This window comes from Enoplosus armatus, chromosome 14 (genome assembly GCF_043641665.1).
Source record: "Enoplosus armatus isolate fEnoArm2 chromosome 14, fEnoArm2.hap1, whole genome shotgun sequence".
NCBI lineage: Eukaryota > Metazoa > Chordata > Actinopteri > Centrarchiformes > Enoplosidae > Enoplosus > Enoplosus armatus.
In genome coordinates, this window is record NC_092193.1 from 15,896,633 (window position 1) to 15,914,142 (window position 17,510).

Consider the following 17,510-nt stretch of genomic DNA (forward strand, 5'->3'; position numbering starts at 1 on the left):
TAAAAAGTACAAGATTTCCTTATGAACTGTAGTTGAGTACAAGTATAAAGTAGCATAAAATGGAAATACTCAAGCCCACCACTATTGAACATGTGTATTACCTTTTTATATTACATTTACTTAAGTAGCCTATCACCTTATTCCACACTGTATGACAGTATCATATACTTTATATTGTGTATAATCTTGTTCCGGCTCTTCATTGAAGTTATAAGATGCTTGGTGAAATACTCAAACCACAAGAGTCCATATTTATTATGGCTATGGTACCTTTTGCATATTTTATACACATTACTCCAAAATTTAGCCTGACATATTTGGTCTTCAGAAACCAGGATTTAAAAATGAAGTTAAAATAAAGTTATGAGGATTTCAACAATAATAAACAATAAATAAGAGTTTGTAATGACTGACCCATCAGCAGGCAGCTGCTTGTTAAGAGATTAACAGTATGTGTAATAACTGTGATCAATAGTTACTTAATATCACAGATAAGAAGAAAAAGATTCTGTTGCTTGTTATTGGATGCCATGTAAGTTTGGATATTAATCAGAATGAAAATATACACTTATTCAAACACATTATTCTTCTTTACTATTTTTTAGTTATGTTTCATGATGTAGTTTCCTCATAAAAGCAGAGAACAAGACATCAAAGAGTGAAGAGTTTTTCCTTTATTGGCAAGGCATACAGTTCTAGTTGGAGAGAGGGCTAACACACCCGCAGTTAAACAGCAGAGTTTGGATTGTCAAAGCTGCAGAGTTCATGACCCTTATTCATAAAATCTCTACGAACAGAAACACTGATCTAGGATGACTTGAGGCTGTATGACTAAATGAGTCTCAGATCAGCAAACTTACTGTAAGATCCTTCATGAACACGTGATCTGACCAGATCAGTGGAAACAGAGGAAGACAGGAGAGGAGAGATGTTTCAGAAAACCCAGACGGAAATCTGTCACTCAACTATTTTCATACCAAGAAAAACATGAAAGTGAGTATTTTTGCGTATGTATAATGTTATTTGCAGACATAAAGAAAGAAATGAGAAGGAGTTAGGGTTAGCTGAGTAATAGTTTGAAATCTGTCCTGTTTGACTTTCTCACACATCAAGATACACGTAAGCACTAAACCTTGGACTAAAACACAGTCTACTGTTCCATCGTTTCTGACAGGTAACATAGAAATAATAAATAAACTGTACATGAAGCACTGTGAGGAAAATGTACAAAATTAAACAATTAGACACGCAGAGAAACACAGTGAATCTTTGCACGTTGTGCTGGTTGAGCTGTTGTTAAATAGTCCTTAGTGTTGAAGGCATCCTTGAGTGGTGGTCTGTTTGGTGCTGTTTATGGCTACAGAAAGGATTGCACATGTTTTTACTCCAGCATGTCAGTGAACACATCAATGACCAGAAAAAAATCCCAAGTTCTAAAATAAGGCGTCAAACCCCCCCCCAAAAAAACCCAAAACCGTTCAGCTTGTTCATGCGTTAAAACATGATTTAGTCTGTTTCATGGTAATAAAATAAAACAGGTTTCTCCACAGGCTAAGTTTTGTAAGTACTCTACATGCTCTTCATATTCTTTGAATCCTGCAGCCAATGTCATGCATTTCAACAAAACACATTTTTTTTGTACAGTAAATAATAAAAAACGTCAACAAAACCAACTTCAGTCCCTCCAACATCCAACCTTTAAGAGCTGTAGTGGTCCAGCCCGTGCAATTCAACTCAACCACCAGACCATTTGCCAACAGAAAAACAGTGAAACAGTCACGTTATACATGTTCAACTGTACTGGAAGTGCAGAACTGTAAAAGTACCATACAAAGTGCTTTGGTTTTTTCTTAGCAAATACATCAAAAAAGTCAACCCAGTCATTCACTCACACACACAGAAAAAACACATCACTGTTTTAAGACAATATCAGTGTCAGTTACTGTTTGAACAGGAGTTAGAAAAAAGAAAAAGGAACAGAGACACTGGGGTCAGATTGGCACACAGGGTGCTACAATCAACCAACTTTATCAGTCACTGATGGAAAGTAGCCAGTGGCAAAATGGAAATTACAGTACGGGTTGTGTCATGCTTGCTTGGCACTTGTTTTGTCATTGACTATGTCCCTGTGTGAAGAGCGAAATATTGATCAATGAGAGAAAAAAGATGAAAAACATTCTGGCACAGGAAACTGTCTCTTGGTAACCTCCTGGATGTTTTTATAGTTACAATGAAGCTAACATCCTTCTTTGCAACCCTTCTAATCCACTGTCCTTGTCAGCCTTGTAATTTATGCAAGTGGATGTTACCAAAAACTGTGTTTCAGTAGGTGGACGCTGTGTTTGACACATTATGTCGTAGCGATAATGGATTTGAATGGATAGTTTAATGCGTTGGTATCTGTGCTGTAGCGGTTAGTTCTTTGCAAGACGTTTGTGCTGGTTGCTTGACAGCCAGTGGCAAACTGTTTCGCAGTCAACAGCCTCCGATGCGTTCATGTTTTGGTTCAAGCCCTTAAAAACCACAATGAGGGCTAGCTATGAACGGAACTGTAAAGTGCTAAACTTGAAGGCAAACTGATAAAATTGGTGCCAAATATTAAGAATGCAAAAAAAAAGTGACTTGAAATAAAAAAAAAAAAAATCCAACAAAAACAACCAAAAGAGCAACGAAACTGAGACACAACTGATATTTTGGGTAGCCCTACATTTAAATACGTTTTGAATGTATTTTCCATATAGGCCTATGCAAAACCTTGCAAATCCTTTGCCTGCAAAGCCAGAGCTTCAGTTCCATTTGTCAACACTGGGGGGCGCCATGTACACAGCAAACATTGCTTTGGATGCAATTCCTTGACTGTATCACACTACACTGACCCTGGCTCAGTTTTGTCGCGGACAATATCATAGTTTAGGATTACAAAAATGGAAATAGTATGCCTGAAACAACTGAAAATCTCAAAATAATATGTACTGCCAGCCACTGCATCATAATAATATTCTTCTACCAAAACAAACTGCCTGCTGAACACAATGAAATGGGCTGTGCAACACCGGCTGAAAGGGGTGCTACGTATCCCATAATAATGATAGAGTCACTCAAAATGTCTGCTACATTTAAAGTTTCCTGCATAAAATAATGCATAGCTTCTTTCTGCCATTAGTCTGCTTACACTGCTTTGAAGTCTGCTTTACTGTATTTCACTGTGTGTGGACCTAAATAAAAGACAATGAACAAACTAACAAAAAACTAAAAAGGCAGGCAAAACAGCATTGTCCCTGTAAATTGCAAGTTTGGCAAGATGTCTTACAAGACTATGTCGTGTTTTCACGTCCATTCATCACTTCCTCACTTTCTTCACAAATACTCCAAAAGAGGAAGACAGTCATTTGTTGTAGTAGACCTTGGGTTGGCTGGTTAAAGGGAAGTTGTTTTTAACTTCTCATTGTCTGTGTAGAGCTTAATCCACAGTATGTCTGAGTGAAAGACACAGAACACAAAGGACTGGTCAGAAACTTGGTTTCCTGTCCTTTACTGGAACAGTGACTCCGTCTGTTTGTCTCTCTCCAGTGCAAGTGACTGCTGTGTAAAACTGCAGACTTTCTTTACACACCCACCCGCACTCCTGTACTCCCCACCCCGAGGCTTGCTGTCACCCTGTCCGCGGAAACCAGAGGTGGTGGTGTTTGGTTGGAGTGGGAGAAGGCGAGTGACAGAGGGCGAGGCACCGAAATCACGAAAAATAAACAAAAAAGGCCAACAGAAATACAACTCTCGACTGGTGCTATGTGCCGAGTCTGAAGCGTGGTACCCCAGAGACGCCTTCCTCATCTGTCTCTCTGTCTTCTGCCATGTCTTTCTCAGAGTCTAAAGAAAACGTCCTGCCTGAATCAGTAGTAAGCTTTCTGGGGAGCAGGTGAGTCATAGCAGACACTGCATCCAATCCGCTGCCAGAATCAGTCCTGGAGAGTTCAGGCCCCCTGCTGCCGCTGTAGCCCTCCTCTTCCTCAGGTGGACTCTCTGTATCAGACTCTCCTTCTTCTTCCAAGGTCAGCTCAAACTGGAACTTGTCGGCCGAAGTGGAGCCGCCACCAAGTGCTGAGGCTTCCCCGGCGACGGCTCCCTCCTCCTGGCCCTCTGGGTTGGGTGAGGGGCTGCGGGGGATCATGCTCTGGTACCACTCTCTGTTATCCTCCAGCGTGTCCAGGATCTCCTGTGCATCTGGGTGGACAAGGTCGGCCCATGTCTCCCACAGAGGATGAACAATGTAGTCAATGAAACCCACCTGAAAGAGAGAAGCAGGAAGTGGTTTAAATCTAAACAGGGATTTTTCTTTTTCTTTGAGTCAGTTACAGTAGATTTCATGAATCAAGTGCTGCAGCTTCTGTTCTGTACCTGGTTCTTCTCTATTGAGGCATTTTGTTTGTCACACATGGGGCTGATCTCCATGCCCTTATCTCTCTCCCTGTCCCCCTGGGAGAAAAACTCCACCATGATGCGGTCTGTCCACTGCCGGTACAGCTCAAGAGGCTTGGTGGGGTTGCTCAGGTCTGCACAGTGCACCATGTTCTGAAGGACCTGTGGGGACAAAAGAACAGTTTGAAAATATCCAATTTAAATGGATGGACGGATGGATTCTTTTGCTTTTTTAGTTGTTTTGTTCCACCTTGAACTCAGATGTATTGATATCTCGGCAATCTTAATACTGTGAGGTATTTAACTTGGTCACTTGGGGACAGCAGAAAAAGCTGTAAACACCTTGTGAAGTGGTTGTAGGAGAACTGTTAGCATTCAGTTGCCTATTTAGACATGCAGCAGACACAGAGCAACATTAGCATTGATTTGGAGTGTTTCTGGCCACCTGATTGATTTAAGTCCAATATTCACTCTTCATTTAGTTCTGTTTTGGTTTCGACCAACTCCTGAGGGAAACATCTGGCTCTTTAGCAGCAATCTTCACCATGTTGTAACTTTGTCTCAGTAGCTGCTGTACGATGGTGTCACATTACACTTATTCCTTGTTAACATAAAGTGCTGCACTAACAATGAATAAATGGAAAAACGCTTCTCACCTGTATGCGATCTGAGTAGTTGTCCAGCAGTAGGACTCCTAGACTGGTGACTTTCTTGGTCTCCACCATGGTTTTCAGGTCTGCCAGTAGGTTCATGTGTTTAGACATATCTGTGGCCAGCACCTGTGGGTGAAGCGATTACATTCAAAACATTGATTTGCACAGTGTTACATTGCTATGTCTATAAGGCAAAGGCCAATCCTGAATTGAGGAAGAAACAGTCTACACTCTTCCCACCGAGGTGTCTTACCATATCAATGACCATTTTGCGCAGTGACTGTCTCTGCTTTTTGCTGAGGTTCTGGAAGATGTCACAGTTGTCTTCCTGCAGAAGCTTAAAGCCAACAGCCAGGTGGTGATTCTCCAACACAGACGAGTCATTGTACATCAGGGCCAGCTCTGAGTCTGGGGGGGGGGGGGAGCAAAAAATAAAAAGTTTACAGACAGCACTGCAAACCACCTGAATGGAAAACAAATGTATGCAGAAACACATTTCTACACAGACATGTGTACACGGGCAACTCATCCACATAGTTAAATACACTCAGCATAATCCCTGTGGAGCTGTGCAAACTCACTGGTGATGATGAGGAACTGATTGGAAACTCCAGGGTGATCCACATCATGAATGGCGCTGGCAAACAGAGCGGCGAGGATCTCCAGATCAGTAAACACGGCCTGGGACAACAGGAGAAGACAGGAACTGTCAATATGTGTGTGATTTCATTGTTTTGTTTTTTAGATTTAATAATGATGAAGTTTGTATCTGCTCCTCCACTTGGATGAATTAAAGCGATTGTCTACCTCCAGAGCAGGTGTGGACAGTAAGACATGCGTGGACTGGACCACGTCTGCAGCGTGGATGTTGTTGTGGTAGGCCACGTCAGCATGGTAATGATCCTCCAAAGTCATCATGAAGGTGATGAAAGTGTCCGCTGGAATCTTGAAGGACTTCAGCAGGTCACGCTCCTACAGCACAGGAGAGAGACAGAACACATCAGACAGTGGGTCAGTCCAGGTACAGATCAATCATTTATTACAATTTGTTTGTCAGGTCATTGTTTCATTCATTCATTTACTGTCTGGTTCATTCATTTACTGTTCCAAACATTTGAGGTTATGCAATAAAGGACAAGTACAAATGCATGTTGCGATGTGTTACCTGGAAGATGGTGTACATGGTAACCGTCAGTGGGCGATTCCCAGAATACTCAGAGACCTTAAAGATGTCAATACCCCATCTGTTTATGTCCTCCAACTCCTGCCAGTGGACAAGAAGCACAAATATGTATCACTACAACATACCAGACACGGGGGAACATATAAAAAAAAAGCAGAGTGATTTGAACAAACAAGTTTTGAACTAGTCCTCATACCCTGGCCAGGAGTCCTTCCTGGCTGGCGCTGACCCCAAAGCGAGGTATGGTGGAGGGGGCGAGGCTGGGGCTGTGGGTGGCCTTCTTCACACCGCTGATCTGGGACATGGGCTGCTTCTTCTTGTCCTTCTCCTTGGTGGGGGGAGACATGATGTCCATGTCATGTTGCTTCTCTGTCAGATGGAGACAGACAAAATTCAACACTCTTAGCGGTCACATTAGAAACACTATAGCATAGAAACATATAGAAACACTACACTATAGCTATACCATAGCTTCCCATTGCACTCTGCTGTTTTTAATTTTAATATCCTACTTCTCATATTCAGGGGAGCTCAAGAGATGAGCTTTAACATCTTTATATATGTTGTTATCATTTTCCATCTTACACTTATAACTAACATGCAACTAGTAATATAGATCGAAAAGGTATATATGATACAGTTTGTGGATTATACAAAGTGAAGGTATTTTACCTAGGAAGGTGCTAGAGATGAACTCAGACACCTGGTTCCCTGAACGGCTGGTTTCTGACAGCTGGGTGAGCTCTCGGTTGAGCATCCTCTTGAACTATAGACAAACACACACACACACACAAGCATCCATGAGTTAAATCAAACACACTTTTTGCTTACAGAGAGAAACTCATCTAAACACAGACAACCATAAATATACCCAGAACGGCTACACCAACCACAGCATTCGCATGTGTTTTTGTGTGTGTCTCACGTCACACATAGTGCAGGAGCTAATGATTGGACACAGAGAAATGCATGGCTGATTTTGTGAGTAGTAGCCTGCGCCCAAACACACGCTCTGCTGTCGCATCTCAACCACCGGTTGTTCACTTCTTCACACTCTTTCACAAAACGAGCAACATGTGAGCCTCCAGCAGCCTCATCCCCTCCCACCCGGTTCAGCCCTCGTCTCTCCTTACCTGAATGAACATCCACGACACCGAGATGAAATAACTCACTTCTGGCATTTCAGCGCAAAGTCAAGCATGGGAGCAAAAATAAAACTGAGCGAGAGAGCTGAGTTGTCTGGTCGTCCTCCTGTTCGACAGAGAAACAGGCAGCAGGGACACTTTGTGCTCCTATACTGCTTGCCTGAGCAAAATCCACTGCAAGCAGTCAGTCCACTGGTTAGTGCTGTGGAAGCTTTGATCAGTTGGAGCTGAGCAGACGGGGAAAAGAAACTATTCAGAGGTCCATGGGAGAACAAGGGAGTGGAAGCATAGCTGTGGGAATGCTGTGGGATGCAAGGATGCAAGGCAGAGAAGCCACACTCCATCGTTCCCCCCGACTCTCCCTCATTCACTCAGTTACTGCCTGCTCCTGTATGTGTGTAAACAGAGGGAGAACGAGGTACTCTAATCCCCGCCTCCTTCCAAAAATGCCTAAGAATAGCAGCCAATCAGGCGCCTGCTGCAGCAGCGGTTGGGAGAGTCAGATGGCCCTCATTGGGTGGGAGCTGCACAAAGTAGGTAGGGCTGAGTGTGTTGGAGGCGGAGGTTGTGAGACACACCATGTGCACCAAGTTTGAAGAAGATATGAAGGAAAAGCTTTGAATGGATGGGGGGGATTTCATTCATGTAGCCAAAAATAAAAACAGTACACCATGTACAGCAAAGATGTGAGTACATTGACCATTATCATGAATATGATCCTAAACAGAAGATAACTAAAATATTTTGACACAGAAATACACTCACAGCAGGCTGCCTAGCATAATGAAGCATAATGAGCATAATGAAAATAATATGTTGATGTGTGAAGATAAGTCCAAACTGAACAGAACAATGCTTCAGTGGCACACATTTTGGTGACCGTACGGCAGTTAATACTTCTAAATTGGGTAGCCCAACTTTATATTTGTTGAATACAGTTTACCATGTCTTTATTATTTATTGCATATTATGAGATAATTATTAAAGTTTTGTTATGACAGGAAGTCACAGTTTATTCGCTTTTATATTTAGTACCAAATCATTGGTGGCTATGCAAAACATTCTGAATGGGGTTAAATGATCATTTCCTCAATGGAGCTATTCAAACATAAATGTTGCAATGGTCCAGAGAGGTTTCACTCTTCCTCAAAGACACTTTACTTTCAGGGGTCATTAAAGATCGACTTTAAATGAAACCGTTCAATAAGTCCTCCCATGTGCCTGCCTTCGTTCCCAAGTGCCAGCATGGATAATTCTTCCCCACTGACTGAAGCTGCTCATTGACTGATCTGCAGCAATGGGGGGTGGGGGGTCGGGGTTTTGCCTCACACGAAAGTCCAGCCACTGCCATGTGAGCACGTGTGATGGTATATGTATCCAAGCAGGATATATATGTGACGGGAGGCAAGGCGGGCAATGTACATGTATGTGATTGGAAGAAGTATGTGTATATGTGACGTGTGCATGTATGTGTTAGCATGAAGAGCATGCATATGTCGTGTGGGGGCGGTCTAATCATGGCATCACATGAGCTCCGGGCTCCAGTCTGAGAAAAGGAGGAGGAGAGGACAGGGATACATGGAGGAAGAATGCATGAGGGGGGATGCCGTTTCATCTTCAGCTCCCACTACCTCATTCACATTTTTCTGCACATGAGTGGGGGGAAGGGTGTGTCTGTGCATCTAGTCTCTATGTGCATGCGTGAAACCATCCTGCTCATTCATGGAGTAAGCCCCTCTTCCATCAGTGGAAGTTAACTGTACTTACAGTACATCACACGCAATCCACGGGCTTAGTGTCGTACTTGGAGCGCACTCTAATTTGGGCTGCCAAAGAGTACGATCCATTAATGAAACTGATGCCTCAGGTATTTCATTATCTGTTCTAATAAAAAATGTTGACATATTTTATCTCAAAAGGGAATCACCAATTCAATTTAATGAATTTGATTGCTGAACTTTGGCCATTAAGGTCTCATCTGACGCAGCAGTTGCAGTAGTGTGAGAGAAGTTTGGTTAAATGATGCATCTATTGTAATAGGTTTAACTTTTTCAATGTGATGAACATTAAAATATTTTCATATTACTACATTCTTTAAAATGTACTTGGTTCAACCTCGATGAGTTCAGGGTCATGTACTGTACCGTGTTCATGGAGTTGGATTCTGACCACCTTAAAAATGGGAACAAGATGCACATGACTAATAAAATCCCTCAGGGGGGTGAATCACAGTACAGATTAGAGTGAGTGCACCGCAACCTTGCACTAAACCTGGCTGTATTAAATGTTAACCTGAGCATTGTGGCAGTGTGTACGTTCAGTGTATCACTCTGTGGCCTCCCCCGAGTGTCTAACAGCCCAGCTCATCATTCTGCTGGTGATGTGTTAGTGCTGTGTATTATGTTAATGTACCTTGTTGGAAGCCATCTCACTGACAGAGTGTCGAGTCTTCAGTGTCTCCAGTTGTTCCAGACACCAGTCCAGCTCATCTAGAGTCTCTATGGCCAGCTGCTGGTGAGGCTCCTCTGTACCAGATAAACACAGCAAAGCATTATGGGATGGATCCAACTCCTAGAGAGCATTCACATACTGATACAGATTGTTAAAGTGGAGCTTAAAATGGGCTGTAAACCTAATGTTCTTCTTGTTCTGATCACAAATAAATGTTAGATTTCATCAGAGGTAGAACGTAAGTACATTTACTCAAATACTGTACTTAAGTACATACAACAGTAAAATACTGCCTACATACTAATGCATCTTTAATAATAATAATCTAATAATCTAATATATAACCTTTTTATTCTTTAAGTACATTTTATTGATAATAGTTACATACTTTTACTCAAGAAACACTTTCAATGCAAGATTTTAAATGAGTATTCTTACATTGTGCTATTGTGCTATCTGAATACTCCCCGCCACCACTGAATGACATTTATCATCACTGTGATGTGTTATCAGTAACCCAGATTTTAAAATTTACAGATTCAGTCATGATAATGTCCTTGCCTCTGTCTTCCTGACCGAGGTCACTGTTGATAATGGGATATTGATTAGTAAATAACCCATTCAAATACCAGTACCGACCTGCGAGGCTGGTCTTGCACATGGATGGTGGGTTGCTGCCTGAGGAGCGCGTCCTGTAGACAGAGACAGCAAAAGTCATACTGTAACTACAACATGATAATATTTGTCAGGTGTGACGGTGAGATCACTACAAGATTCATCAAGCAGCCAAGAACATTTTCTAAAAACCTACTTGCTGGCTGTGCGATCTTGCTGGCCGGTTATGACGGCAAAGTTACTTCGGACTGTCCTCAGGCTGGCGAGGACCTATGAGATAGAAACAAGAGACTGAATGTACTGAATGACAAACATAACTTTTGTGATGTAATGAAACCACAGATGTCCCTTCTTTCATAGCCTTAAATACTTGCACACGCCTTCACTTGATTCATCTTGAAATAAAAGCGCTTCTTAATATGAATCGCTGACGAGCCTTTGAAACCAGATACTGTGGCTTTCATCCTTCAAGCTGAAGTGCTACGCGGAGGCATTCCCCTCTCCCTGTCTGATGTTTTGATGGCATCACTGACTCTCCTCTATGTCATGTCTGTCACTCCATCTGTAGCCAAACACTGACTCAGCACACAGAGAAAGCCCACGGAGTATCCGGTGTCCAAACCTGACCCATGTAGCAGCCGTATCAGCCTGCATGCGAATTTAAACAGCATGATCCAGCAGTATTGGATTCACCGCTTCTTTTACTGTGTAAAGTGAGCACAAGCGTGACGCACAGCCCACGCAAGAGCCAGGCAACGCCAGCGGGATGCCTGATCCTGTCGCAGGGCCAACATAATGCTGAGGGGCTGTTCCGATGAGGCAGTGAAGCCCAGTCTCGTACCATCTGGAGTTTATTCGAGTTTTTCTTAAAGACCTGCTGTCTTTAGCTAACAAGTGAACGTGATTTTCTTTTTATTTGACTGGTATCTGGCACAAAAAGGAAAATTGCTTCCAAAGGATGGATGGAAAGGTTTCAGAGGACTCACCTGTGCAAATGGTGTGACAATCATGTCTTCTGTATGTCTGCAACACAGGAGAGAATACACAGGAGGAAAAAGCATGAAAAAAAATACATGAAACACTAACAAGAGGACCAATCTATAAGCTCCTAGGCTAACCAACTTTGTCAAGCCCAAATAAATAGAAATCCAACTGCCCCTTTGTCTGAGGTATCACTTCTAGTTCATCAAAAAAAAAGAGGTTGTCTGTGCAACCAGGCAGCCAGAGGACATAATTAGATATCATATTTACTTGTCAGATATCCTCATTCATCATTCCCTTTGTCACCATTCTGTTAAAATGTCAAAAAACTAAAATATGTCATGCACTGCGTATAGCAAGGTTGGTGAGGAAACGGATTGGGGTAGGTGGGAGGGTGGGTGATATAAGTATGAACTGGTAAATAATAAGTAAATAAAAACACAGAGGTTGTCTCTGATTAAACGTCACATGCAAAAACAGAACAAAAAAACAAAAAAACAGAACTGGGTGTTTTAGGGGGAGTCTAATGGGGGTCACAGGTGAAGTGTTTGATATTTAGTGACGTTTGTCAGGAGGGAGGTGGGAAATGGCCGTGAAGCCATCTAGAGGGAACACAGGAGAGAGATCAGTGGTTTTATCTTTGTTTTATCATGTTCTTCTCACCGAGACGACAACCAGTTGACTTCCCAGTGCTTCAAGCTTTCTTCCCTTTAAAAACAGAGGCAAGAGTCGATGAGGAGACCTGTGACTGCTTACTTTAAAAATGTAAATGTGCTTAGCCATTATTAACTGTGAACTGGACTGTTTTAGGGACATGTTGTAAACACATACAGCGAAAAAAGAAACAACAGACCAAAAATTTGCCTTCCAATTTCTTTCAGTGAAGCAGATTTAACATGCAGCATTTGTGATGGAAAAACAGCTGGTTGTACTAATGTTGGGCTTTTCAAGACTGTAGACCTGACTGTGGATTTTTTTAGACACACGCAATGCACAGCATGTTTTAATACTGCCTTTGAGCTAGTAAAACTGAAAGACTGGGACAAGAAACGCACTCAAGGTACACCCTTCTTATAAGTCTGTGCAGGATTTCTGTCAAATACAAGCAAACGTGTGCAGAATAACTTTGATACATCAAAATACAAAAGCCATGAAAGAGAAAGCACGCCACCTAAACAGCCCCTTGGCTTCAGAGGTCTCTCTAGGAATCCAAAGAAAATGGCAAAAAGACTAGTTTCAAATTTGCAAATAAAGTTGAGACCGCAACTGCAGCTTGCAAGGGAGCCAAGCCTTAAACCAATGCACCATCTGAATCTTCCAACGTGGGAACCTCTCAGCACAATGAAGACAGAAAAGAAGTGAAAAACACAGACACACACGTCTTTTTTTGTCAAAGAGCCTTTAACAGACAACAAACTTGTATTTAATCTTACACTGGTATTTCAGCATTAAGACTTTGTACTGAAGTCTCATGCTACACTTGTCAATATACTGTTTATATTCACATTAAAAACTGAATATATACAGTATGCTCATTCATTTTGTATGTAACCTAAAGCACAGCACACAAAACACTGGCATTGGGATTGAGGCTAAAAGACTTTTGTTTTATTGTTTTATTTTATCAGAGCATCACAGAGGTTTATTGTACGTGTTCATGAAACATAATTTTAATTTTAATGGGAATTTGAAAGCTGCAGAGTCTGAGCTTGAATATTACTTTTTTAAGTTGCTGAACGCATGTTCTTCACTTTGTGTATTCAAATATACACAGATCACTACATGCTAAAATAAGTACACAACATAAAAGTAAAGCATGTGTGGAGCAGGACCTATTGAGAGACAATGGACTGTTCTGAGGGGTGTAAATGAAGGTTGTCATAATCTTGACCTCTTAAATACACAACAAATATAAAACATTGTATATTATGTAGTAGAGTGACTCCCGTTCACAAAGAAGTACCATATCAACAGTATCAACTGGTGGAACAGCTGAGGTGGAAATAAACTTACAGGTCACTGGCAGTGGAGGAGTTTCTGGAAGGACCTTTGGGTGAAAGGTCAAAGTCAGAGTCAGAGCGGTAGAGGAAGGATTCCCGCCGCTGGCTATGAGGAAAGTTGGCCTGTAAGACCAGACCAGAGCCGGGGCTTGCCTGGGGGTCCAGGGGGCTGCGCCCCACTGACAAGCCATTCTCCACATCAAAACTGAGAAGAGAGGGAGAGAGAGGGAGAGAATCGATTAAGGTTAAATGACTCAAGACACATTTCATGGATAAAGAAGCAAACTGTGCAGATTTATTCCACAGCATGGAAAGGAAATAAAATAAGCATCCATCTATCCAGCACACCCAGTTATTGGTTTAGAGGTTGCCATTGTTAAACCATTAACAAGTAATCGTTTTCCCATCAAAATATTAAGCAGGCAGGCAATATGAATGTGATAGTGAAACAAATACATGGATCAATGAGGGCTGATCCATGGAGTACAGATTTCATTAGGTGATGAAAGCGTGACGCTTGTGGCCATAGACTGTCCGACGTATAACGCAACTTTTAACATATGAACTCTTGAAAAGGTAGAAAAAACAATGTAGAAGACAATGTAGAGACTGGTGCTGCTCCAGTAATAATGAAAGGGAGAAAAGGAATATACCACACACACACACACACATACACATACACACACACACACACACACACACAATACTCCAAATGTAAAAATATCACAAGCTTTCATCACTGGGTAACAGCATTCAGCCATTTTATCACTTCACAGGAAATTGTGCAATTTAGAAGGAAGCATGACCATTATAAACCAGTAAAGACCGAAATATGAGCTAAAAACGACAAATTTAGAAGGGTGACAAAGAAGATATGACAGTGTGAAATGTGTGGGAATGTAGTTATCACACTGATATAGACTCAGCACTGCATTTAAATGTGTCTGCGATAAGAAAGAACAACATAATTAGACAGAAACCACAATGGGGGGGTGTTGAGAGCCACAGACTGTGAATGGCTGCATGTTGGTGAGTTATTAGGATAACTGACCCACAAAGCTATTTACATCAAGCTGATGAGAGACAAAGATTAGAAAAAACCTCTCCATTGCTGCCTCAGAGGATTTTATGCGAATCAAGACAAACTTCCAGCCAGCCTGTCTTTATGTACTTGAAATGAAAACAGTTTCAACACAGACTACATGATGAGCACTTCATTAAAGGTGTGAAGCCTGTGTGGCTAATGTCACGGAGATGATGTACAAGTGTGTGTGTGTGTAAACATCCAGAGGAGGTCTGCATGTGGTGAAGGACTGTGAGTGAACAGCGGGTATAAAATTAGCATCAGAGCATTGACGTGGGGTCATGTGAGTGTGAGTCTAAAAATAGCCCGGCGTTCAGGTGAGGAGGAGTTCCTCCTGATCAAACATCATCTGAGTACGGATAGAAAAACACCAAATAAAGGCTCGACAAGGCCTTTCTTCACAGTCTGGGCACGTTTCTGCCTTGATCCACATCTCTATTTTCCCACAGCCCCTCTGCTGACATGCGAACCCGGAGAGTCTGCAGCCCCGTTTGGCAACACGTCTCCTTTTCTAAACAGTCTGAGGAACTCCAGAGTAGAAATCCTCGCTTTAGCAAAACAACAATTAGCAGAACGTGGAGGATTTTGGACGGGCAGATGCTAAGACATACATTCAATCTTTTTCAAATAAACACAGCACGGGAAACGATGTTCAAAAATAAAAAAAAATCTCTGAAACCCAAGGCAAACAAATACTGGAGTTATGGGTGCAGGAGCATGTTAGCTGGAGATGTCTGTTGATGATAAGTGTGGGAAATAATAAAACACAAAGACCAAAACATCATTACAGTCATCACAAATTCCTGGGCAGAGTGCTGAATAACACAGCGCTAAACACACTGTTTACCTGTGTGAAGTCTACACATTACAAGCTACCTATGATTTCACTTGATTAACACTATGACATTTTGACTTGAGCACAGCTGTAATTAATAACATCAATGAACACTTAGTCACAAGTGTCCCAGTATGCTACGCCAATTAGCCAGTATTCACAAAAGCGGAGCCCCGTAACTAGCAAACCTAAATGGAATATAGCCCTTGTTAATGTTATAAATTACACCTGTGATTTTCCTACTTTGACATGTTAACATGCTAATGTTTAGCAGGTAACACATTTACCATGTTCACCATCTTAGTTTAGCATGTTAGCATGTTTAAAATTGGAACACAAAGTACAGCGGAGACTGATGGAAATGTCATTAGTTTTGCAGCTATTTTTGGACAAATTAACACATAGACTGATGAGGGCGCTAAATGAAGAGTTAAAGTTCAGGGATCATCCTGAAGGGGACATGAATTAGTGTACCAAATGTCATGGCAATCCATCCAATAGTTGTGGAGATATTTGACAAAACCACAAATGTCAACCTCATGGCTAGGTGAAAAATCAGGGGATTACAAAATTTTGATTGCTTTAATAGTAGGTATGCACCAACTGACGCATGCAAACATCTCATTCATTCCCCTTTCCACTGCTTCCTCCAGTTTCCCCCCTCCCCCGACTCTGCTACCCTCCTAGGATGCTGCATGAGGGCAAGATGTTGGTGTCTTACTGGCTATTACGTAACAGCAGCCGAACAGAGGCCCCCATCCCTCCATTCATGTGACAGGTTCAGACGCGCTGGCTGCACTATACATAGCCGAGGAGAAGAGTCAGGGGGAGGGAGGGAAGACAGCGGGGTAAGGGGTAAAATAGGGCAAAAAGAGAGGGAGAGTAAATAACATTTCAAAGAGAAAGAGAGTACAGCCTGTTCTCTTAGGTCTTAACTGTATATACACTGTGTGACTGGGCCAGTGAGGCTTGGGTTGGTAGGGTGCATGCCTGCAAATATACAAATGTGTATTTGATGTGTGAGGATTAATCATCCTTTTGACAAAAAATTAGGAAATGTAAATGATGCCTTTAATGTGCTACAGCAGAGCAGCGTGCCTCCTAAGACACCTATAATGTGTATAGATTTGATCTGTAAGCACACACATCATCCAGTTACTACAAGTACACAAGTAGCTTGGAGCTTCACCCACTCATCACTCTTTATCTTTCCTGTTTTCTCCATCTATCTTGTTCCGTCCTCCCTAATGATGCTGCACCCCTGGCTGTTGTCCTGCGTGCTCTGACCATAAATCTATTTTTGTTTCTGCATCACGCTTCTGCCTCTATGCGACTAAATTTAGCGTCCCCATGCATGGGGAATAGACCAAAAGAGGCAGCGATGCAGCTAAAAATAGAGTTTCAGGTAGAATACAGAGCCCTCCCCTCTCCTCTCCTCTCACATCATAGAGCAGCAGATTCTTCCCTCCATTCATGAATATTTATGGGGGAGTTTCTATTTGAAGCCGATGCCGAGCTAAAATTAGATCGCAGATCAAAACATCGCCCACGTCTTTCCCTCACTGCTATTTCACTTCCCGTTTTTCTCCTCTTTCTCAGGGGGGTGAACGTAATGAGTCCTGACTTACTCATGACACTGGACTATTTACCTTTCACTTAAACACACAAACACACACACACACACACACACACAATAGTATTGTATTTTTGCACACGCTACACATCAGTATGTATACCTCACATGATTCCCAATAGTACACACAATGATCCCCTTAGGTTTATATGAATTCAGAAAAAAGACTAGTAGCATGGACACCAGGAGTAGCTGTTATCAACCTTATGGCTAGATGAAAAATCAGGGGATCACCAAAGTCATTAGGACTGGGGCCCGTGGGGCCTGTGAACGTCTGTACCAAATTTCATGGCAATCCATCCAACAGTTAAGATATTTCAGTCTGGACCAAAGTGGTGGACCAACAGACCAACATTGCCATCCCTAAAGGCTAGGTTAAAAGTAGTTAATTGCAGCTTTAATAGCGTTAATACTAAATTTTGATTGTTTTAATAGTAGGTATGCACCAACTGACGCATACAAACATCTCATTCATTCCTCTTTCCACTGCTTCCTCCAGTTTCCCCCCTCCCCC

At 42.0% G+C, this 17,510-nt stretch overlaps 1 protein-coding gene across 4 annotated transcripts in view; it reads right to left on the reverse strand.

Annotated features, from left to right (window-relative positions):
• Positions 1–656: 656 nt before the first annotated feature.
• The window catches only part of pde4ca (phosphodiesterase 4C, cAMP-specific a), a 50,724-nt gene continuing 33,870 nt past the window's right edge, over positions 657–17,510 (reverse strand). For 3 of the 4 annotated variants that reach the window (XM_070918332.1, XM_070918330.1, XM_070918331.1), the window contains 15 exons: positions 13,458–13,649; positions 12,108–12,152; positions 11,450–11,486; positions 10,660–10,733; positions 10,488–10,540; positions 9,810–9,922; positions 6,925–7,018; positions 6,449–6,621; positions 6,235–6,333; positions 5,877–6,041; positions 5,651–5,750; positions 5,323–5,477; positions 5,073–5,195; positions 4,396–4,578; positions 657–4,285 (listed from right to left, as the gene is read on the reverse strand). In XM_070918332.1, coding sequence (XP_070774433.1) covers positions 3,785–4,285; positions 4,396–4,578; positions 5,073–5,195; positions 5,323–5,477; positions 5,651–5,750; positions 5,877–6,041; positions 6,235–6,333; positions 6,449–6,621; positions 6,925–7,018; positions 9,810–9,922; positions 10,488–10,540; positions 10,660–10,733; positions 11,450–11,486; positions 12,108–12,152; positions 13,458–13,649 — 2,107 coding nt within the window. In that variant the 3' untranslated portion in view covers positions 657–3,784. Of the gene's footprint in view, positions 4,286–4,395; positions 4,579–5,072; positions 5,196–5,322; positions 5,478–5,650; positions 5,751–5,876; positions 6,042–6,234; positions 6,334–6,448; positions 6,622–6,924; positions 7,019–7,385; positions 7,434–9,809; positions 9,923–10,487; positions 10,541–10,659; positions 10,734–11,449; positions 11,487–12,107; positions 12,153–13,457; positions 13,650–17,510 lie in introns of those variants that run through there. The other variant, XM_070918333.1, reaches the window with a different exon arrangement.